This window comes from Lissotriton helveticus, chromosome 11 (assembly GCF_964261635.1).
Source record: "Lissotriton helveticus chromosome 11, aLisHel1.1, whole genome shotgun sequence".
Taxonomy (NCBI): Eukaryota; Metazoa; Chordata; class Amphibia; order Caudata; family Salamandridae; genus Lissotriton; species Lissotriton helveticus.
In genome coordinates, this window is record NC_136072.1 from 1,054,927,762 (window position 1) to 1,054,951,773 (window position 24,012).

A 24,012-nucleotide genomic window follows, 5' to 3' on the forward strand; every position below is an offset into this window, starting at 1 on the left:
GCATCCCAGACCCGTAAAGGCACTCGTGTAACAAAGGAGGCGTACAGATTTTTAGGACGATGAATCCGGCGCAAGAACGGGACCTCTTGCAAGGGTCGCCCCGCCACCGCCTGGTCCTGAAAGAGCCAGTTCTTGTCGGACTCCCACCTACTCCATTCTACAAGACAACGTAACTGCACCGCTCGGAAATATCTACGAAAGTCCGGGATCCCCAACCCTCCCATCTCAGGGGCCAAGAAGGAGAGGGGTCTACGCATTCTGGGCTTTTTCCCCTGCCAAACAAAACGTGAAACGTCCGCTTGCAACTGCTGAATCCACCCAACCAGAGGCTGGAGTGGCAGAGCCCGAAACAAATACAGCACCTGCGGGAGAATAGTCATTTTAACCGCAGCAATCCTGCCCAACCAGGAAAGGATACCACGGCTCCAGCGGTGCAGCTCCTCCTTAATTTTAACACCCAGGGCGAATAATTGGCCGTAACCATGGCCGGTAAGGTGGGCGCTATCTGGATTCCTAGATAGGGTACCGCCGCCGATGACCAGATCATTGGGAATCCGCTCTGCAAATCCGCCCTGGTGGACGGCTCTAAAGAAACATCCAGGGCCACCGATTTCCCCATATTCAGCTTGAACCCCGCAACCGCGCCAAAGGAGGCCAGCTCCTCGACGCAGGCCGGGAGGGCAGTCCGCGGCTCATCAAGCGATAGGATGACATCATCAGCGTAGAGGCTAATGGCGTGTGTAAAGCCACCCATCCGTATACCGGTCACGGCCTGGTTATCACGTATACGCTGGGCGAACGGCTCCATATAAAGAGCAAAGAGCAGGGGCGAGAGTGGACACCCCTGCCTGGTGCCCCTCTCGATGTTAAAGGCCCGGGAGGCGAACCCATTCACCCGAACCACAGCAGTCGGGTGCCTGTAGCAGTTGAAGACCATGGTGCGGAACCTGTCCCCTATGCCTGCCTTCACTAACACCTGTTCCAGGTAGGGCCAGTGCACTCGGTCGAACGCTTTCTCAGCGTCCACCGTTAACATCATCCGTTCCCCCGGGATCCGGGAGGCCTTTTCGAGCAGATGAACAATCCGCTTTGTGTTGTCAACCGTCTGTCTCCCCGGAACGAAACCTGCTTGGTCAGGGTCAATAAGACCTGACAAGTGCGGGGCCAAACGAGCCGCCAGTATCCCAGTATACAATTTCAGGTCGACGTTGAGAAGGGATATCGGCCTATACGAGCCACAGTGCACCGGATCCTTCCCGGGCTTGGGGATCACCGAGATGGATGCTCGCAAAAGATCAGGTGGAATAGCTCCCTCCTCGGCAAATGAGTTGAAAAGTCGGGTCAGGATAGGGGCCAGCGACGAGCAAAACGTCTTGTAGAAAAGCGCGGTATACCCGTCCGGGCCCGGCGCCTTGCCATGCTTAAGCCGAGCGATGGCAGAGATCACTTCCTCAATTCTAATGTCCCTGTCCAGGTGTTCAGCCTGCAGGGGATCCAGGGAGGGCAATGCGACCGTATCTAAGTAAGCGGCCACAGCCGGTTCATCCGGAGGGTCTCCAGTGTAGAGGTCCTCGTAGAACCCACGGAAAACGGCCGCGATGTGGGCGTCCTCCGTCTCCGTGGTCCCCGTATTGCTAGTGATCGCCTTTACCAGCTGACTCTGACGCGCCGCGCGGAGTCTGTTGGCCAGGAGCTTACCACAGCGGTCACCTCCCGTGTAAAAGGTATGGCGCAGCCGGAGTGCGGCGTATTCCGCTCGGTCCAAATCCAGAGCTGCCAGGGCCTTCCTAACCCCCTTAAGCTGTCGCCATATTCTAGGGGCCCCTGTCCTGCGATGGATCTGTTCAAGCTCGCGAGCCTTATCAGTGAGTTCCTCCCTCTTAGCCTGTCTCTCCTTGTTATCGGCGGAGGAGATCGCTAAGAATTCCCCCCGGAGGACCGCTTTCAAGGCTGCCCAGTGTGTAGCCCGGGCGGTGTCTCGATTGTCATTGTGCACCAGGAATTCCCGGAGAGCTCCCTCTATGCGTTCCACTACCACCTTCCTGTGCAGTAAAGTATCTCGCAGGCGCCACGTGCGAGGGGGGAGGGCCACGGGCGGCAAACGCATCGTGGCATCGACCGGAGCGTGATCCGAAAGGGACAGCACTCCTATGTCCGAGCCTGAGACCAGTGCCTGAACTGGGGCAGTGACCAGCAAGTGGTCCAGCCGTGCATACGTCTTATGCGCATGGGAGTAATACGAGTAATCCCGATCCGCTGGGTGCATGTAGCGCCAGATGTCCAAAAGCCCCACCTCCGCCAACCACTCCTTGCCGTCGGCCGAGAGCTCCCCGACCTGCGGGTAGCGCTGTGCCGACCTGTCCATAGCCGAATCAAAGACCAAATTAAGGTCCCCTCCTATAATAACATGTCTATCCTGTGAGGCCGTGATATCCTCGACCGCCGTTCGCAGGAAACGTTCCTGTCGTTCATTGGGGCTATACAGGGATCCAATCGTAAACGTAAGACCCCCTATTCTGAATCTATAGGCTAACAGTCTACCCTTTAGTTCTGTAAGCTTGTGGAGGACCTCCCCCTTAAAATGACTGGACACCAAAATAGCCACCCCCGCAGACTTAGAGGAGCTAGATGAGAAGAACTGTGACGGGAACTTACGGGAGCGTAGTCTATGTGTGTCTTGCTGCAGCAGGTGTGTCTCCTGCAGGAGGCAAATGTCAGCGTGCGTATTCTCTAGGAGGGAGAGCACCGCCCGCCGTTTGACAGGGTTGTTCAGCCCCCTAACGTTCAGGGTAACCACTTTAAAAGAAGAAGGAGGCATAGAAGAGGAGAGGCAGCAAGCAATAGGGACCCCGCCCGCGGGGATGGAGCGCAGGAGCCCACAATATGAACACAAGCAACAAAGCAGAAAGAAAATCACAAATGCATAAGCAGCCTCGCGACGCAGGCAAACCAAAGTGTAGGGCCACCTTCAAAACTCCCAACAGTCGCACTGTGCACTGGACGACCCCCCTTCCCCATCCCAACTCCCGGATCCCCCCCCCTACCCCCGGAACAACCCCCGAACTGTCCAACTCCCCGGTTCCCCTCCCCCCTCCCCCTCCCCCAGCCCCAAACGGCCCCAAAGGACCCATAGTCCCAGTCCGGTCCTCAGCGGACGAGTCTGTGGAAAAACACAAAAGTGGACGTCCAGCCACTACGTATCAACCCGCCCCCCCCCCCCCTCCAGGACCCCCAAACCTGCATTACACCAGGAGCGTCGGCAATCTCCCCCCGGAGAACATCTTACGCAGTCAGCGCCACATCTCCAGACGCCGTGTCCCTGGCCACTCCTCTCACCGCGTCGTCCATCTCAGCTCGAATGGCAGGCGAGTCCGGCCGGCCAGAAGAAGCAGAGGGCCGGCGCCCAGGGACCGACTGCCAACCGTCCCTGGTGACGCGCCAGCGATTCGGAGTCGGGGCCTCCTCGTCCGCAGCAGTGATGCCCAGGACACCACAAGTGTCCTGGAGAGAGCGTAGCTGATGCAAGGTCCCGTTCCAGCGGAAGATGATGCGGAAAGGGTGTCCCCACGAGTAGCGAACTCCTTGTTCCCTCAGAAAGTCAGTGGCTATCTTGAAGGCCCGGCGTTTCTGAAGGGTGACCGTCGACAAATCCTGGAAGAGGGCCACCCGATGACCACGAAAGTCCAAGGAGGGTTTCAGTCTCGCCTCACGGAGGATCCTTTCTTTGAGAGGGTAGTCCGGCAAGAAGGCCAGAATATCCGGGGGGGGGGCCGAGGACCGGCGCCGAAGGCCAACTCTATGCGCCCTGTCTATCTGAACCGGAAAATCGGCCGACTCCCCCAGGACCTCCCGAAATAAGTCTCTCAAGAAGCCGGACACGTCCTCCTCCTCCGCTCCGGAAGGAACTCCCCGGACACGAATGTTGTTCCTCCGGGACCGATTTTCAAGATCCTCGGCATGTGCTTGGAGGTCAATCTGCTGGTCTCGCAGCCTCACCACTTCTTGCTGCAGCTGCGAGATCTCCTCATCCCGAGCATGACCGGCCTCCTCCATCGTGGCCACTCTCTCGCCCAGTCCGTCAACTTCTCGACGCACCTCCCGCACCTCACCAGCCACTTCCTGTTTGAGCGTCTGAAAGTCTTCCCGCAGGGAACTAAAGAGGGATTCCAAGAAAGATCTGGTGACTGGGGGTTCCCCACCTTGCGCTCCCTGGGAGTTACTCTGGGGGCTCGGAGACTGCAGCCCACGATCCTGTCTTGCAGCGTTTCTGCTCAGCATATCCGGTAGGGTCCTCTCCCCTTTCTTCGATCCTCTGTTGCCGGCCATCCCGTCTGCTCTGGTGCAATCCCGTGCCACGGAAGGCGCCGTCAATCCAGCCCCGCCGCTCTATCGCCCCTCGGTGCTCACAGGTAGTCCGTCGCCGGCACTCAAGGCGTACCGTCCCTCAGCCACAGGCCCCCCGCTCCGTCCACCTCGGAGCCCAGTCCGGGCAACGCTGTTTAGGCCACAAACCTGGGGCTAATGTAGTGACCGGCCGGTGCAGGCGAGGGGCGCCACACAGTCACCTCGTCCGCTCTGTAGCCGCCTGGGCGTTCGGGGCCTCGGTCGTCGCTCAGTCCTGTCCCTGGGTTGGCCCGGCCCCGGGGCCCACTGAACCAAAGAGCAGGCACTGTAGGAGGACCCTCCAGCCTCCAGGGCCACCCGGCCCCCGGCGTGCAGATCAGGCAGCCAGTCTCCTCACCACTCAGCAGTTCCGTGGGGGGCCGCACACCACACCGTAGCCCAGCACGCCGCACTCCGTCTGCACTGGGGAATGCCAGACGTGTGCAAGGGCGCTGGAAGCCCCCCACCTCCAAGGCGAATCCAGAAGCAGGAGGGACGGGTACTGCCAAGGCCAAAAGAGGGTCACTTCTTTAAGCTCCGACCCTGCCGCCACCTTCACTCCTCACGGACCGTCTCTTCTGACCAGTGCCGGCACAACCGCAAAGGGCCTCCGCAGTCTCTGCGGACGAGCTGCGCTCCAAATCAGCGGCCCCGGGTGCCCTCTCCGATGCTGCCGGAGCCTCACCTCGCTAGTCCGGCCCCACTTCTCCCCCAGCCGCTCTCCGGTGAGGTCTCCGCTCCACCACCAGGGGTTCTGGGCCCGCGCACCCGCCTGCAGTTCAAGGCTCCCGGCTCCCTCCGGCCCAGACTACAGCCGCGTCCTCAGGCCTCCGCCAGGCTGGCCTTCGGGGGGGGGGGGGGGGACGAGTGCTCCTCCAATGCTGTGCAGCCCTCTTCCGGGCCCCGGCAAACCGCACCGCTGCTCTCGGGTATGGCTCCCACCAGCTCCGCACCGGCCTGCTGGGTGTCCGCCTCACACCGCCCCTCCGTGCGACGCGAAGCTGGGTCAACGCCTCCGTTCAGGCCCAGGGCGCCATTGCGCCGACACTGCAGACTCCGTCTCTGGCGGTCCGCACACCACGAGCCGACCGGAACTCGGCAGCTCTCACTGCGGCAGCTTTCTCTGCTCTCCCCGCACCACCAAGCGATTCCGGGGGGAGAATTAGCTTGAATTAAGGCGTGGGGCCTGGATGGGTACGGGAGCTCGGGAGAACACGTCCTCCTACTCCGCCATCTTGGCCACGCCCCCTTTTACGCGATTTTAAAGGACATTATGTGTTACGTGATTTTGATCCAAGATTAATGAATGTACCACAGCATTTATGGGCGCAAGGTCCAACTGATGTAGGTTGTATGCACATTACACCATATCGTGTCACTCTGAAACAAGGTGTTGTTTTGCCACGAATCCGACAGTACAAATTGCCACCTGAGGCTGTAGCAGCCTTATCGAAAATTGTTGACGAGCTCATTGCTCAAGGAGTAGTTGTAGAAACTGACTCCAATGTATGTAATTCTCCTATTATTCCGATTCTTAAACGTACTGATCCAAATGCACCTCCAGTTTATCGTTTAGTGATTGACCTCCGAGAACTTAACAAATGTATCATTCCCCAGTACCCAGTGGTTCCAGATATCTCTTCCCTATTGACTGCCATTGATTCTGAAGCTACGTTCTTTACTGTTATTGATCTCAAGAACGCATTCTTTAGTGTCCCCATTCATCCAGACAGCCAGTTCCTTTTCGGATTCTGTTTAAATGGAAGAAGCTATAAATTCACACGTGCTCCTCAAGGTTTCACAGAAAGTCCTAGTATTTACAGTCAAGCGCTTAAAAGACAACTAGACAGTATTCACATGCCAACTGACACTGCCCTGCTCCAGTATGTCGATGATCTATTGATCACAGCCCGTACAGAACGTGACTGCGAACGTGCGTCACTGACAGTCTTGTATTTCCTGGCAGACATGGGGCACAAGGTGTCCCCTTCGAAACTGCAATTCTGTGTCCAACAAGTGGTATACCTTGGACATTTGTTGTCCAAGAGGGGTAGACAGTTGACACCTGACCGTATCCAGTTAATAGCACATCTTCCACAGCCCAAGACACAGAAGGAGGTACGAGCTTTTATCGGCCTCACTTCTTACTGCAGACAATGGATTCCTCAGTACGCATATCTAGCCAAGCCACTGATACAGTTAACAACACAGGAGGCAGCGTCATCGACTGTCCTCCCTTGGACCCAGGAACATACACTTGTTTTCAATGAATTAAAGAAAGCTTTATGTAATGCACCTGTTTTAGCGACACCAAACTACAGTAAGCCTTTTACACTTTTTGTTACTGAACGTGATGGTACAGCATTGTCTGTTCTCACGCAAGATCAAGCAGGACAACACAAGCCTTGTGCTTATTTTTCTAGCACATTAGATCCAGTGGCCCAGGCTCTGCCTGCGTGCCTCAAGTCAGTTGCAGCCACAGCTCTAGCTATCAGACAAAGTGATTCCATAGTGTTAGGACATTCCCTGACAGTACAAGTTCCACACTCAGTGGAAGTTCTTTTAAACCGAACACAGACTCAACATTTGACAATTGCACGTTTAACAGGATATGAACTGACACTGTTTCAGCCACACATAGAAATCAGACGCTGCAACGTATTAAATCCTGCTACACTGTTACCCTCGATTACATCAAATCCTGCCACACATGACTGTGTGGAAGTTATTAACACCATGACAAAGCCAAGACAAGACTTGACGGACATTGCATTACCTGATCCAGACCTGACACTTTACGTGGATGGTTCATGTATGAGAACAAGTACAGGAGAGTTAGTAGCCGCGTATGCAGTGACTACTGAAACTGAAGTTATAGAAACACATCGTATTGACACCCTGTCTGCTCAAGCAGCAGAGCTCATCGCTCTGACCCAAGCCTGCATACGAGCCAAGAACCTGAAAGTAAACATATATACAGATTCACGTTATGCATTCGGAGTCGTACACGACTTTGGAGTACTCTGGCAAGAAAGAGGTTTCATGACCTCTCATGGAGCCAAGATTCAGCATGGCCCCCTCATTCAAGCTCTGTTAGAAGCAATACATTTACCGACAGCCATTGCCATTATGAAGTGCAAAGCACATACGAAAGTCACTGACGCCATTTCCCAAGGTAACGATCTAGCAGATCGAACAGCCAAGCTTACAGCTCAGACCCCAGACCTTCCAGTTAACACGACAAAGACAGACGTTCCAGTTCAGACGACTTGTATGACAGTTAAGGACCCTACACAAGACGTACTAGACATCCAGACACATGCTACCCCAGACGAGATCAAGAAATGGTCTGAACAAGGAGGGGTCCAGACAGATCAGGGATGGTTGACGAAGGGAAAAGCCACATGGTTTCTCCCCGACTCTATGGTTCAAGTCATTATTAATACAGCACATAGTCCAGCACATTTAGGAGAAAAAGCCATGTTAGACAGTATCCAGAACCTTTGGTTTAACAAGCATTTACGAGCAGCAGCAAAGCAGAAAGTGCGTACCTGCATGATCTGTTGTCAGTTCAATCCAGGAAAAGGTGTTCCCGTGGAACAAGGTGGATTCCATCCTCCTGACCACCCTTTTGAAGTCCTCCAGATGGATTATATCCAGATGGATCGATGTCGAGGTTTCAAGTATGTCCTCGTAGTTGTATGTGCTTTGTCCAGATGGACAGAAGCATATCCAGTCCCAGATTACACTGCCGCGACCACTGCCAGGCAGTTGGTTCGTGAGTTTTTCCCCCGCTATGGTTTGCCCAGAGTCGTGTATTCAGACAATGGCCAGCCATTCTCATCCGAACTCATGAAACAAGTATCTCTTCTGTTAGGGTACCAGTGGAAGTTCCACTGCGTACGACACCCCGAGGCAGCTGGCCTCGTAGAGAGACACAATCAAACTCTGAAAATCCGCATTGCAAAAGTTTGTGCCGAGAAAGGTGTAGATTGGATGGTAGCCCTGCCAGTCGCCCTTTTTTACATAAGAATGGTCGCTCACTCCCGTTCAGGTCTGTCACCTTTCGAAGTTGTTTTTGGTCGTCCGCCGAACATGTGGGGTACACCTATGCCACGTAAAATAACTGATGTTGACAGTAATATGCTGACAGATTACCTAGCTTCCTTGATGTCTGCACTACTCTCTTGTCGTTCACAGGTCGCGGCTGCCTTTCCAGACAACACCCAAGTGAAACCGCACGAGGTCGTTCCAGGAGATCTGGTATTGATCAGGAATTTTGATCGTTCAAGCCCGCTGGAGCCCCGCTGGAAGGAGCCGAAGCTTGTTCTGATGACCACAAGGACAGCAGTAAAAGTGGAGGGCCGCAAAGGCTGGCTTCACTCCAGTCACGTCAAGCGTTTTCATGGACTCCGTCCAAAGACTTTTTTCAAGGACTGCCCCGATACTGACTCTAAACTTCCCCTGTTAGAGAAAACTCCGCAGCAGGAGTATAAAATCAAGTTAAGGTCTAGCAAGTCAGACAGTTTAATTGTTTAAGTCCCTCTCGGGTGAAGCGGTTAGACAGGTTCCTGACATGTATGAGATAGACCCCCATAGTGAGAGAGTTAGTCGAAACTCCAAGAAAATACGTTATTGTAAAAATCTGCGCAGCAGATGTATTATCACTTTATTGTTTATGTTATTTCTGAGTCTTACGATCACATGCATAAGTTATGTTTTACATGTATTTTTTCCTCCTATTGATTCACATGTACATCTTTCCTCTAATGATACAGTAGAGCACACCTTTAGTGAACTTCCTCCTCACGAGTTATCCTATCGACTTGCAATGCGCAACAATACTTTTATCCGCATGCTGCACTATTCACACCAGACCAGCAATGCCACTAATTGTTGGGTGTGTGGTCGACTCCCCCCTTACCAGACACCGAAGGGAGTTCTGCCACTCTTTCCCTATCCGTTTTCACACAATGGTTCGTGTGGAGCATGGTTTACGTTAACATCATCCTTAGATGATAAGTCCCTTTTGAATAGAACATGTGTCCCAGACAAGGAAGGTCTTTCCCATAGGACAGGGTTAGATCTAGAAAATGAAGTATATGATCTAGGTAATTTTTCCTCCAATTTCATGGTTTTGAATGTTCAGTCCGAGACTACTCCAGATTTGCCTGCCATCACAGTTCTACCAGTGAAAGGCGAGTTATGTGTCAGAAAGAATGGTTCAGTACACCTAGGACACAGTGATTGTACTACTGTGGTCGAGTATAGTGACAGTGGGAAATCTAATTTCAAAGCCTCACGTCATTCATATTTTGTATGTGGTCAGACCGCATATGTACGTCTGCCCCTAGATTGGGATGGAACATGTTACATTGCCTTCCTACTGCCACCAGTTTTTCTAGCCCCATCCGATTATCACAGAAATATACATCTAGTACACGTCAGACATAGAAGGGAGATCGAGTCCCCAATTGTCGATCCGACTGAAACTGCATTAGAACAGTATACAGACTTCAATAAAGGTTTCTTTTTCTTCATAGGACCTGTCCAGAATAGTAAGCTAATACGTAGGTTAACCAGAACCCTTGAAGCAGTAGTGAATGAGACTACTTCCGCCCTAGGTAACTTAACAGAAGAGCAATCTGCTATTAGATTTGTCGTGCTTCAGAACCGCCTTGTTCTTGACGTCATACTGGCCGATAGGGGCGGAGCTTGTAGAGTCATCGGATCTAGTTGTTGCATTTTCATTCCTAATAACGCACCGTCTGTATATTCAGCTATAACTAGACTTCATAAAATAGCTCATCAGTTACACCAGAATCCAGGCACCTGGACATGGTCCGGTTGGCTCTGGAATATAATATCTGCCTGGGGATGGAAAGTACTGTCATTCCTAGGGATAGTAGTTATGATCATATTCAGTTGTTGTCTCTGTTTACAATGTGGCCCTGCGATTTGCGGCTTGTGCGCTACCTCTTGTATTCCAAGTCCAAAGTCCCATCCCCAGAGGATAAGAGACGAGCAAATGATGCTATATGAACAGATAGATGGTATCATGAATATTGATGTTTCCTGAAGGAAACGTAGGGAACAAGGAGGGAATGAGGAAAAGTGAATTTTGCCCTGTCATGTGTCCCTACGTGTTCCCCATTATATGTTATATGTGCATGATCGATATGCATATTCATCCCTCGCCCGAATACAGACGCAATTATGGTTGTGTCCAACGTTAGTATGCCAGTTATCCAGTCCCCCTGAAAGCAACAAGTATTAGGCCTATGTTGCCAACGTCTTTACATTATGCACGTTAATTCATCAAGTTGTCCCCGTTTCTAGGCCTCAAAGGGCCCGGACACCAGATTCAAGCTCAAGTCTCCTGAAACCACTCCGAGGAGCGATGCAGCCCCTCCCGCATCCCTGACCCTTCACTTACTTTCTGCCAAGCAGCGCGGTGCCCGGCCTGGCCTGCCTGCCTGTCTGCCAAGAATATGTTATGCCTCTAGTTATCAGTTCAGCTCCCCGGCTTCACATTCCTAGCTAACGAACCGCATAAACATCTTCAGCTACAAGTCTAGTCTTCCTGTCTCCATGCAAGAGAATTACTGAATTAATGTCCATAGAAGATTCATAGCACACACAATACATTAAGAAATATATGCATGTACTAGCCTTAGTGACAAGTAGCCTTTACCCTGATGACTTTTAGATTCTATCAACATGTTCTCCAAACACGAGATATCAGATATGCTATAGGTACATGTCGTCCTGACATCCCAGACTTTAGTCTCCTCTTCTAGGGCCAGAAGTCAGAGCCCCCAGCTCTCCCTAGTTACACGTCATGGCCCGTTTTGCGCGCACCAGTAGGTTAAAGGTTCCAGCTGCCCAGGTAGCCCCCTCCATGTATCCACCCATTTCACCCATTTATGACACTTCTGTGATGTTTACATCACATGTCTTCGTGCACGCCCTGTGCACGCCTTCTTTTCACGCCCATATGTTCTTGTCACTTGTTACGCCTACTGTATTCAATGCAATTGTACTGTTTTACTATATATACTGTATAATGTAAATGAGACGTTGCAGCTGCCATTCCATCCCATGCCATCCTTTTCCTGAGGCTCGAGCCATCTGATTAAATCCCGTTTGACTCAGACACCACGGATTTTGCCTCTTATTTATTGAGCTATCCTTTTCATTTAATGCCTAGAAAAATAGTACCGGTAATTATTTATTTATTTACCACAGCTCACCTAGCCAAGAGATAGTGTGGAAGTTAAGGACACCATAGGACTATATAATTGTGCGTCCGCCTTCATTCACAGTATGCTGCTGTGCATCTTCAACTGGAGCTCTGGTTTTCCACTGTATCTCGTGTTACTTCCCAGACGCCATCTTGGAGTCAGACAAAGGTTCCCATCAGACGGTCACTCCTCCTCCAACTTTGCATGCACTGCTCCAAAGTAGAATGCCATCTGGGCGCCTATATGGAGGGATTAAAATGATCTGATACATGGAGGAATTAAAAGAAATGTGACCATTAGCTATACTTGGACATGGTGTCAAAGACAGGACATGTACAGGTGGCTGCACCCATATGCAAACCTTTTCTAGGTTTTTTCAAGTATGATATTTTACACCGTTGGGAGGCATATGAGAGAGTAAGTAAATGTAATCAGAGCCAATGAATGCCAGCTCTAACCTTAGTTTGACCATTCTTTAATCACAATCATCGGAAATGTGAGATATAAGTCTTTTCCTCGATCCAATCATTAAGAATGTTAAGGCTGCTCTTCTAGTGCTGCACAATTTGACTTGATGCTTTCTAGCCTTTCAAGAATGACCATCACGGAGTCCACTAAGGACTTCTCACCCTTTATCAGGCTTAATGTATTCGTTGGTCAGTATTCCTAGAAGCTTCCTCTTCTGCACTGCCTACCAGGGTTGAGAAATTACAACATTTTATTTCCTTCTTTTAATAATCTGTGAAGAACCACATGTGTTGGCTCTCTGGAATTCTGGCACACTATCAAAGCTTTATTTTCCACAGTACTCCCAGCTTTGCATATTTTGTGTGTCATAACCTTCTGTTTGGCACAGTCTCTTCCTCTCTTTTCCAACATTAAACACTGTGCTATCCCTGGGATGGCTGAGTTCTGCCGGTTCAGAATAACAGCAACTTGTATCTCATCAGACTGGGTGCACGGGTTAGTGTTGGCAATGTTGCAGATTATCCCTTTGCATGTAAAAACATTTTGCTATGCTCTTGAAGTGGCGCATTCACTTTCTTCCACGGAAATTGGCAGACAGAGGTTCTTCAAATGACTGTGACGTTAATTACTGATTTGTCAGAGAAGGCTGGAAACTGCTGTGGCACCAGACCACTCTCCCAAATCAGCCAGTCCCATGGACCACCGCCTCCCAAATTTGGAGTTCCCTGGCCCCACCACAGTGGTGTTGCATTTACATCAAAAAGCTTCCATCAACACAACAGGAGTACCTTTGGCAAAAACGTAATGCCAGATGAGCACCTGGTCATGTCAGCCACAAAGCCATGATTTTTTATTACATAAACAAACCCGCCAGTTGTCATGACATGATTGCATGGTAGATCGGGGCAGGAAAAATCAGCATCGGGTGACTGCTCTCAATAAAGTATGCCTTATGAAGCCTTAAAGCTAGCAGATGGATGGCCGGCTAAGGGTTTGCGTGATGGAGCAGGCAGAGGCTCCATCGTCTGAAACCCAAAGGTTGCCTGACACTAAATGAGGCTAGGGAACTGTGAGTGTGGTGGAATGTTGATTTATGGCAGTTGTCCCTTTCTGTCACAATCCTAATGAGTCCCTATGTCAAGTCACAGAGTTATTGTCAGTCTGCCTAAAGACCTCAGAAGGCTATATCCATCTTGGGGCTTAGCAGGTTCTCCCTCCCCTCTTAGCATGATCCCTTACAATGCAAGAGAATTTCTAATATAAGTTTGCCATTAAGCTACCTTACAGTGTGGTTAAGTGCATTCTTTGGGTTTTATGAAACAGCATGCACCGCTGGGAATGAAATCAGGGGATGAGAAGGAACTAGGTCATGGCAAGGAACAGAGGCCCACGGAGTCTCAAAATACTTACTTGTTTAGCACCTTATTAATATGGCAGTGTCAAATTCCCTGTTGCAGCTTAAGAAACCCGTTCTACTCATACTGCTTCTCATGCACTCTCGCATGAAAAGGATTTTTTTAAATTTAGCAACAAAGAAAAAAAAAAAAAAAGGAGTGCCATACACTTCCATATATTGATAGAAATAGTTAGAAATAATGAGCCATCATCCCGCAACGTCGTATATACCTCCTGTCCTGTACCCCTCCCCACACCCCCATCCAACAATTACCGGTAAAACTGGTTGATCAACAGACAATAAATCAAAGGAAAATGAAGGGGAAACTTGATTTCAGAAATAAAACAGGTTGGCATTATATCACATGGTGGGACAAAGTCCCAACAAATGACTGTTTAAGGCTGGGGTGGTGAACATTATCATCCTTATCAATTCCATATCCAAATAACTATTCCATGCTTTGCGCTCTCTCGTCTCCTCTTGACCTCACTGTATCACACAACCAAACGAGTCTTTGTTATGGATGCCCTCTATTTCAAGGGGAAAAGGAATACAGTGATGGAAATGAGACCGGATTCCAGCACAACTGCTTGCTAACTCTGTCGGGTTAACCTTCCCCTTACATGCGGAGCAGACATTGTGTTTCAAAAATCTAAAAGTTGTGCAGTACAATACTTTGTGGGAAATGTTCTTCGCAGATGGCTTTTAACAATTTATATTGCTGTTTAAGTAAGCATCTAAACATTAATCAGAAAAAAATGTAGTAAAAATAAACATAGGCCAGTGGGGAAAAATTGCAACTAGGGTAAGCAATCACCAAAAAGGAGGGTGCTGCACTGGTTAAAAAATATGTTACCTATCCGTAGCTACATGTTTTTTTTTTGCATTGGTATCTTTCATAGACTCCCATGTTTGAATTAACCCTTAACGTCAGGATGGGAACCTTTGTTAATCAATGTCAACACAGCAGTATTCCAAAAGAACCAACCCACATTGAAAAAGCCATAAACTCAGTAGTTCATCCATCTCTCTTTATGACCTGAAGTCCAGCCAATCAGGTGAATGGACTCAGTGCTGTGCTCATATCCCCCTTAAGGTACTTCTTTGCCAAATGTCTTTACAGTTGAAAGATTTCGTCTTGGAAGATTTGGCCACACTGAATGAAAAACACAAAGTATCTGGATCAGTCACCCAACCTCAAAAGGAAGCACAAGACCCACCTTCTTCAGAATAGGGGGTTAGATGTTATACTGAAATAAAACTCTGAAGAAGAACAGAGATAATTCCCACCCATTGGGCAGACATGTGGAAGAAAATCTGACAGTTGGTACCTCTGTTGAAGGTCACATCTCTTGGAGGAATTTTGTCTGATTGGCTAGGCTTCAGGTCATTACATGAAGTGAATGGACTACTGGTAGTCTATATGTTTCTTTCAATTGGTTTTTAATGTTGGTGTCTCTACTGGGACATCTCTGGTTTAATACTGATTACCAAGCCTCATGTCAGGGAATAAGTCAAGCATGTGAATCAAATGCTGGAGAAATAAACGAACAGAAAAACAATACAAAACTACCAATGGAGCAGAAGGCAAATGTATGGCAGAACATAAATCCATCCTTTTCATAAACAGAGAGGTAGACAAGCCTACAGATGGACAGACACACTGATAAATGAATGAGATACTACAGCCCTAGAAATGTAGCACTCAACATAAGGGTTTGCTTTGAGTGGATGGTACATAAATACCTTTGTTACAAGAATAAAAACAAATAAAGCAAATACACACAGTGGAATACATAAGTGTTTCGGGCTAGAATCGGTGACAAACAAATAGTTCACCACCTGTCTGAATAGTAGAGAAAATACTGTGCAACCTTTTTTGCAATGTATGATTAATCATTCTTCTTTATTGTTTGTGTATTGGAAACATAATATGCAAACTGAAACAAGTTCGAATAAATATTAGACGTAAAACATTTTTGGACCTTGCCACTTAATACCTTCTGATTGTGCCCAGCTCGCCTAGTCATTATGTATTGTGCAAGTTTTAAAAAACAACAGTTAGTTAAAATAAACTTACCTCTTTTTCATTTCTAGCAGCTGATTGTTGAGTACAGATCGTTCTCCTTCAAGCTAAGTGGAAAATGAAAAGATTGCACAATTATCTAAAGGGTAAATTAAACCACAGATTTGCTCATTTCAATATGTGAAGAACCATTGTACAGTACACTTTTATAAACTCAACTTTTAAAATAAAACAATCGGGAAATGCCCTGTATTCTAACAGCACAACAAAAGTACATTATCTGCCTATCTTTTCATGGACATCAACATTTTTGTGAGTTTTGAAAATATAATTTGTAAGTTTAGCAAGAATAATTAACACAAATTCTTCAAAGTGCGGACTTAAGAGTTTGAAAGACAGCCTACATGAATAAATCTGTTTTTTCACACGTAAGATGGACTGTACTAACTCAAACATTCCTGCAAGTGTACGCTGCCTGGAAAAACGTACGAAAATAGACCAATGTAAGATCAAAATAAAAGTAAATATCCCTGTTCTTTGCAATAGAGGTGTTTTTTTTGGCAACATCCATTTTTCTCATTTTGAATACACTGAATTCATCGACCCTTTAGCACTGTATTCTCATTCACTAAAGGACACACTTTGCAGATCACCGCTCTGAGGTGCTATTTAAAAGCACAAAAGATCACCAAATAGGAAGTTTTCAAAAGCATACCTGGAGAATAAAGGAATGCTCACAATGATGTTTTTTTTTATCTAAAAAAAAGTTATTATTATAAAATGTGCAGATCAGAGGATATATACAGTACAGAGTAATGCAAAAAAGGGGGGGGGGGGCTTACAGTTGAGTTTGGCTCCTTGCATCTTGGTTGTACACTATATCTTGCGTCATGGTTACACACTATACATTATGCATTGAGTATACTGTACCCCCCTGTTGTGAGAGAAAGAAGAGAAAAAGAGTGAAGGGGGTGGGGGGTGGTTAGGTTTGGCGTGTCTCTAGGTGTGCGTCGAGGGCTTCCCACATCTCGTTCTTAGCGTTGTGCTCCTTTGAGAATTTGCCAGTGATTGTTGTCAGCGCCTCTAAGGAAGGTGACCCAGTTTATCCAATTCTTGAAGGTTGCTTTTGCTGTGTTCTTCCAGTTCGTTAATATGATTTTCACCGCCGCAGTTAGCAGGATGTCTACTAGGTCCCTCTCTTCCTTATTCTCTAGGTTATCTGTCATGAATCCCGTGGTCAGTCCAGCGAAGCCTCCTTGTATGTTTTTCCCCGTGACATCGTTGACGAAGCATTAGTTTGTCTACTCTCAGTGTTTGATAATAGGATCCAATCTGTGTCGGTGCTTGTTAGCTGTGAGCATGGCTATTGGGTTCAGCCCCCCCAGGATGTTCCTTTCTACCTTCAGCCACTCCGGTTCATAGTTCTGTGTGTTTGCGACCCAGAATATTCCTTGCTTCGCTAGGCAGGCGGTTTGGAAGTTCTTAAAGTTTGTTATGTTTAGGCCGCCTAGGGCTTTCATTAGTCTCAGCTTCTGCAGGCTGATTCTTGGTTTCTTGCCTCTCCATAAAAATCTGTTTATTAGTTTGTCTAGCTTCTTGTGAAAGTCCTCTGTCATTGCTAGGGGCAGCATGCTGAGTGTATAGTTGACGGCAGGGGTTACCATCATTTTAATTGTTTCCACCCTTCCCCACCAGCTGATGTATTTGGGGGACCAGAGGTCCAGTCTCTCCTTTATTTTTTTGAGGGTGGCTTCCTCGTTGTGTTCTAGGGTTGCTTTTAGGTTCCTCCCGAAAAGTAGGCCCAGATATTTGAGGGGTTTCGTTTGCCAGGCGAGGCCTGATTGACCTAGTACTGCTCTCGTAGTGTGTATATTCATTGGTTTGCATTCTGATTTGTCTTTGTTAAGCTTGTATCCTGAGGCTGTTCGTACTTCGCAATGGTTTCCATTAGGGCCATGATTGATGTCTCTGGTTTTGTGGTGGTGATGAGGACGTCATCAGCGTATGCTGCTAGTTTCACTGTTTTGCTTCTGATTTTGACGCCTGTTATGTCGCTGTTGTCTCTTATCATGGCTAGTAGTGGTTCTAGAGCTAGCAGGAAGAGGCCGGGTGACAGACCTGCCTTGTGCCTCTTTCTAATGTTAGCGGTTCGGACGTGCCTCCATTCACTACTACCCTGGCTCTTGGTTTGTTGTAGAGGGCCATCACCATTGTTCTGTATTTAGTTCCTAATCCGAATTTCCCCATACAGATGTCTAGGAAGGGCCAGGAGACTCTGTCAAAAGCTTTCTCAGCGTCGAGCGCTATCATCACTGCCGGTTCTTCGCTTTGTGTAGTTTGGTTAATGAGATGGCACAGTAGTCTCGTGTTGTCCTGGGATAGTCTATTTTTAATGTAGCCTACTTGTGAGTTGTGGATGAGTAGCGGTAGGATCCTATTTAGCCCGTTTGCAAGTATTTTTGTGTATATTTTACAGTCCACATTGATGAGTGAGGTTGGTCTGTAGTTTTGTGGGAATTGCGGGTTTTTCCCCCTCTTTGGGGATCACGATGATGTTTGCTTCTGCCATTGAATCCGTCATCCGCCCTCTTTTGATGCAGTTCGTTTACACCTCTGCCATGGTTGTTCTCAGTTGTTCAATGAATTTTTTATAGAAGGCTGCCGTGTATCCGTCAGGCCCCGGTGACTAGTGTGGTTTTAGTTGGTTGACTGCTGCGTCAATTTCCTCGTTTGTTATATCCTCTTCTAGTGTTTCTCTTTGCTCGGCTGAGAGTGTTGGCAGGTTGATTTTGCTGAGTAGGTCCTTTCCCCCATCAGCGTCGAGATTGTCATCCGTGCTATATAGCTACTGGTAGAATTGCCTGAAGACTTCCAGGATGCCTCTGTTTGTTGTCTGTGATTTATTAGTTTTGTCAGTTATTGCTGCGATCGAGTGCTGCCTCTGCTTCGCTTTCAGATACGATGCCAGTTGTTTCCCGGCCTTGTTGGCTGAGCATAGGTTTATGGCTTTGAATTTGTTTAACCATGTGCCAGCTCTTTCGCTCAGGATCTTGTTGAGCTCGTATTTTTTCTTAGTTAGTGTTGTCAGGGTGTTTTTGTCTGTAATGTTTGCGCAGTGGTCTTTCTCAAGGAGGGCAATTTGCTCTTCTAGTTCCTTTATTTCCTTGTTTCTGCCTCTGTTCATTCTGGCTTTGATGTTGATCAGTTTCCCTCTGAGTGTGGCCTTCAGGGCATCCCAGATGGTGCTTTTCTCCACTTCTCCGTTGTCGTTGAGGTACAGGTATTCCTCCATGGCTTCCTCTATCTCTTTAACATTGTTGGGGTTTTGTAGGATGTCGCTGTTTAGTCTCCATCGACTGGTTGGTTTGTCATTGTGTTTGCCGCTCATTGAGAGTGAGATGTGTGCGTGATCTGAGATGGTGATTGGAGCGATCTCTGTGTGGTCGATCAGGTTTGAGTGTGTGCTGGACATTAGGATGTCCATTATAAAAAATGGGGTAACCCAAAACGGTTCAAGGACCTGGGTGATTAATATTAACAAAAACAATGGTCCCAGCCAAACACTTAAGAGACAACAAATGAATTCTTACAATCAATGCTAAATTATTTATGAGCAATCAAATAGTTCAGCTCCAAAGAGTCAATCAACTAATCCTTCATGGACGAGAAAAACAACACCCTGACATGTCAAAACAAATTAAACACAAGGAGTTTAATAAATCACTCCATCATACATATTTATATACATTTCTACAAAATTTACATTAGCGGTATGAAGAGACAAGGTTGCTAAACGGTGCCAGAAAAAAGAGAAAAGGTGCAGTGATAGGAAAGGGTGAAAAGACAGTTCAGATTTGGTGACACAGAAATGTTATATACAGTTATAATGATTCAAAATATAGGCTGATAAACAAATATACAGCCCTCTTTTTCAGCAAACAGCCACTCTTAATAAATTCAATCTGAATTCATATATACAGTTTTTAATCGCATGTATAATGCAGTTGAAACATAGTAGGTCTGTTCGCAATATTAAAAAAGCGTCGACGTTTCGACCCGACTGTGGTCTTGTGGGTAATTGGGGGCCTCGACCTGCGGGTCTTCCTCAGGACTTAAACAAGCACCACCTTCATACTGTAGAGGGGTCAACCCAGACAGCCTTCATAGGTGACCTGGTCCTCTGTAACTGATAGCCAATCGGTATATCTTTCCAGTATTTGACAGTCCCTACTGCCGAGTCAGGGATAATTGAGGCGTTTCAACATGTACACCTCCTCAAAGCAATGCGTACATCAGAGTTGGTCGCGCATGCAAAGGGCCAGAGAGGACCGAGTATTATCGTCCTCAACGGAGCATTCCCCCGCCTTTTGTAAAATGGGCGTGCGACAGCAAGGGTCCTCCCTCTCTCCCTCCCTCCCCCCCCCCCCCCCCCCGAGTCTGTGGCTGTAAGGAAGGAAGAAAAGAAACCCTCTTGTCACACTCATGTCCTTGCATAGCAATTACTTCCACATGGTTCATGTATGGCAAAAAGGATATGGTAGTTCTATGTTTCGTTTCCGTGTCCCCTCTGGTGCTTCTGATGTGGCTTGTTCTGTTTGGTTCTCTTTCCTTCCTGGTACTTGAGGTAGGTATGTCATTCCGCATTGTGCTAGCTTACAAAAAATAAAAAGAAAGTCTGAGGTAGAAAGGTTGTGGTTTCTCGCATAGTCTCTTTGTGCTGGCACCCTTCTGAGGGATTCCAGCCGTGCTGCTGTTCTCGTCTTCCGAGTGCTCGAGGTAGATGTGTTGTCATTACTCTCAAAGTCTGATGTTAGGGTCTCTCAGTTAGTTTTTAGTGTTCCCGCGTTGCTGTGGGTTGGTTGTCAGCATTCTTCCTTCTCTCCTTCTGCTGCGTCTGACGAGGCCCTTCTCTTAGCTCCTGGGCTCTGCGCTTCCATGTGCTCCGGTTCTGGACCCCTTAGGTATGACCTTAGTTCGTTAGGTTCGTCAAAGATCAGGGTACCATTCCTACCGGTTATTTTCATCCTTGACGGTCCGGCGAAACTGAAGGGGATGTTGTCCTTGCGCATTTTGTCTCTCAGAGCCAGGAACCCTTTCCTTGTCTCTACTGTGAATTTGGAGTAGACCTGCGTGATTGTTATCTTTTGTCCGTTCATGAGCAACGGCTGACCCTTTCTGGCGATTGCAAAGATTGCATCCGTTTGGTTGGCTCGCAGCGGCTTACAGATTATTGGCCTTGGGCCGTTGCTGTTTTGTAGCTTCTTCGCTGGGATTCTATATGCTTTTTCTATTTCGAAAGGCCTGTCAAAACTCAGACCCGCCAGTTTCGGTAGGAGGATCTCCAGCATGGCTGCGCATGATCCTGGGGCGTCTTCTTCTCCCTCTGGCACTCCCAGTAATCTTATATTGCCTTGCCTGCTCTTGTCGTCCTGCTCTGCCAACATTTTTTGCAGCGTGCTTGTCCTCCTTATTACTATCCCTAGATCTTTGTGTGTTACGTTAGTGAGGTCCTCCAGGTTGCTTATTCTTTTCTCCGCTGTGTCTATTCTGCCGTTGGCCCTGCCTTGTTCCGCTCTTATGGCTATCAGTTCCATCTGGATATTATCGATTGTCTTTTTAGTTGCTTTTGCCAGTTCGTTGCCTTCGTTAATTGTCTTGAGGAGTGTATCTAGCGTTGTTGCTTCGCCATGTTGGCCATTTTTTAGTTTGATTGGAGAGTCTCCGTATTCGTTCTTGCTTTTTTTCGGGTCATTCGCTAACTTCTTTTCATCTTTCCCCGCCATTGCTTCAAAACCCCTTCTGATCTGGTGCGTTAGGAGCCTTCCTTCCCTTTGTTGTTTGGCAGGGTCGTCTTTTGTAGCTCTGGCCGCTTTAGTGGCAGTGATTTTCTGTGTCTGTGGGGCTTCTTCCCGGAAACGGCTTGGCCACTTGACTGTCCTGGTTCTCGTCTTCGCCCCCGCCAGATTCAAAAGTTCTTTCCCTTGCCTGCGCGGCCGGGAAAAGCTCCCTGGTTGTAATGGCTGGTCCTGTGCTGTAGGCCTTCTGCTCTTAGGTGCTGCTTGGCTTTGGTTACGTGGTTGCGGTGGGTCTTACGGTAGCGTCTGCTCCTTGTTGTCCACTTCCTCTTTTCGTTGCGTCCACACTTCACGTCTGCTTCGCGTCTATGTTGAGCACCGGCTTGCCCTCACCTGCCGGGTTTGGTTTCTCTTACTTCACGGTATCTTGCGGTCAGTTTGGGCTTGAGGGGGCGTTGCTACAACCGTTGGTCGCCTACTGACTGGTCCGCTGTCCTTTTTAGGCTCTCGCCGGTGTGTGTTTCTCTCAGGGGGGTCGCGCTGTGCGTTTGCGTCTGACGGCTGGGCTACTTTCGTTTGTTGTCCAGTGAGTTCGCCCCCCAGCTGGCCACCGCTTATCAACTCGCCGACTGTTCACCAGCCACCTCAAACGATGGCCGCCACAATGCTGCCGTGCTTTTGGGCCACTGCTTCCCGCCACGCCCGCACTTGGCTGGCTTGCTTGCTGTGTGTTGGGTCACCGGGGGGAGCTCCGTCTGTTGTGGCTCTGTTGTGGCTTTAGGTTGTTTCTGATTGTTGAGCCGAATGTTCGGTTGTTCGATTGATTTATAGGCCCCCCTCAAGATGGCTGCCACCTCACGTCTCCTCCCTTCGGGGCCTTGACTGGTCTTACTGGCCTATACTGGTACCTCTGGTCCCCACCGCACTGTGCCACCTTGCTGTGCTTGGCCTCTTTTGCCCCCGAGCGGTGTCTACTCGGCTTGTTTCTTGTGCCAGCCGGTTTTGGGGTGCTCGCTTTGGTCCGGGCTGTGTGGGAGGTGCCGCGAGCCCACTCCAAGATGGCTGCCGCTCCCCACCTCGGTCTACCCGTGGCCCGATTGTCGCTGCGCTTCCTCCGGCGATGCTCTCACGGCTGACATACTTGTGTTTTTGGCGGTGTTTGGCCAGTCCCCTCCCAATATTCGCTCTTCCCTGGTTTCTCTCTTTTTGGTTGGTCGATCCCCTCCGATGCCCGCGCTCGCTGTGTTTTTTGCGCCTGCGTGTATTTTTTATGCTTGTTTGCTGCTCCGCCTGATCTGCCACCACTGCCTCTCACTTCCTCTCGCCGCAAGGCACGCTTGTGACTGCCTGTTATTTCTCTGCTGGTGAAATGGTCGTGTCAAGATGGCCGCTCCCTGTTTCGTGGTTCCGGTTTCGTTTGGCAGTGTCTTCGGTATACCCTCCTTTACGGTGTTTGTTTGCCCGCTTCTCGCCTCCTTACGGTGCGTGGTGGTTCCGCTGGTTGCTTGTTTCCTTCGGTCCGGTACTAGTATACCACTCCTGCTTTGATGTATGCCGCCATCTTGAGCGCCGTCTCTTTCTCCTATTTGGCTCTTTCCCCCACTCGTAACTTCTTGAAAGTTGCCGCTTTGGTTCTTCCGAGCGGTTCTTCTTGTGCTCCCCACCTTCGCACACCTCCTGCTCGGTTTGCTGCCTTACAGGGTTCTTTTCGCCGATTTTCTCGCCGCTAGTTAGACTCGGGGGTCTGGAGCTCCGGACTTAAGTGTGCTTCCTCCTCGCCATCCAAGCCACGCCCCCGCTCACAATGATGTTTTAACTACAGAAGTTATCTTCAATTGCACAGAGCAAATCGCAAACATCTGTCAGCTAGCAAATGTTATTACTAATTGTGAAAATCCTACCAAAAGCAGTAAGTAGAGTGGCAGTGAAGGAAAAGTAGCTACGGATAGTGTGGGCCACCAGCTCTTCGCTGAACGTGAAATGTGATCAACCTCCCTCCATGAAAGGTGAAGGCGGTAATCAACTAAAAACATTCAAATGGTCAGGCAGGGTACATAAGCAGGGGAGGGATGCTAAGAAGTCTTGGTACAAGAGGTCATTGTGCCAGGCTCAAATAAACTAGTTTTTAATATCTTAAGGCTTTGTGACCATTTAAAAGAGGTAGATGTGGCCTATTCTTTGAAACATTTCTGCATTCCCTTTTAGTACTGTTGTTTTGCATGCAATGTCAGCTAGCATAACCAGTGTCTTCAATGGAAAAGAAAATTACAGGTACTAGATGCTGAGAAGAACTGCAGGTAGAAATGGAAGTTCCGATCTGCGGAACTGAAGAACTGACTGTATTCGGAGGAATGATGAGACAGCCTTCTCATGGTGACCCATCAGGGATTCATGATGGAGCTACCCAGGAATCAATGTGCAGGCGGCGGCCCCTCTGATGGGAGCTGTTGGACAAGACACTGGCTGGGCAGAAAAGAAGAATCAAGGTAAAGCACACTTCATATGTTTTAAGACATGGGTAGTTGAAGTAATATACCCAGAATCACAGGATGTTGAGCTGAGGCTGGGATTTAAACTTGGTTCTCCAGTTCCAAGGTCAGCAGCTCTAGCCGCATCACCTCCCCTTTAACATAGCACATAGAGAACAATACAAAATCAGAAGACTTACAAAAAAAAGTCACAAGATGTGCACGAAAGGCC

At 48.5% G+C, this 24,012-nt stretch overlaps 1 protein-coding gene across 10 annotated transcripts in view; it reads right to left on the bottom strand.

The window, feature by feature from the left end:
* Window positions 1-24,012, bottom strand: part of CLIP1 (CAP-Gly domain containing linker protein 1) — a 771,076-nt gene that overhangs the window by 174,463 nt on the left and 572,601 nt on the right. For all 10 annotated transcript variants that reach the window (XM_078667570.1, XM_078667568.1, XM_078667562.1 and 7 more), the window contains one exon: window positions 15,572-15,624. In XM_078667570.1, coding sequence (XP_078523696.1) covers window positions 15,572-15,624 — 53 coding nt within the window. The remainder of the gene's footprint in view (window positions 1-15,571; window positions 15,625-24,012) is intronic.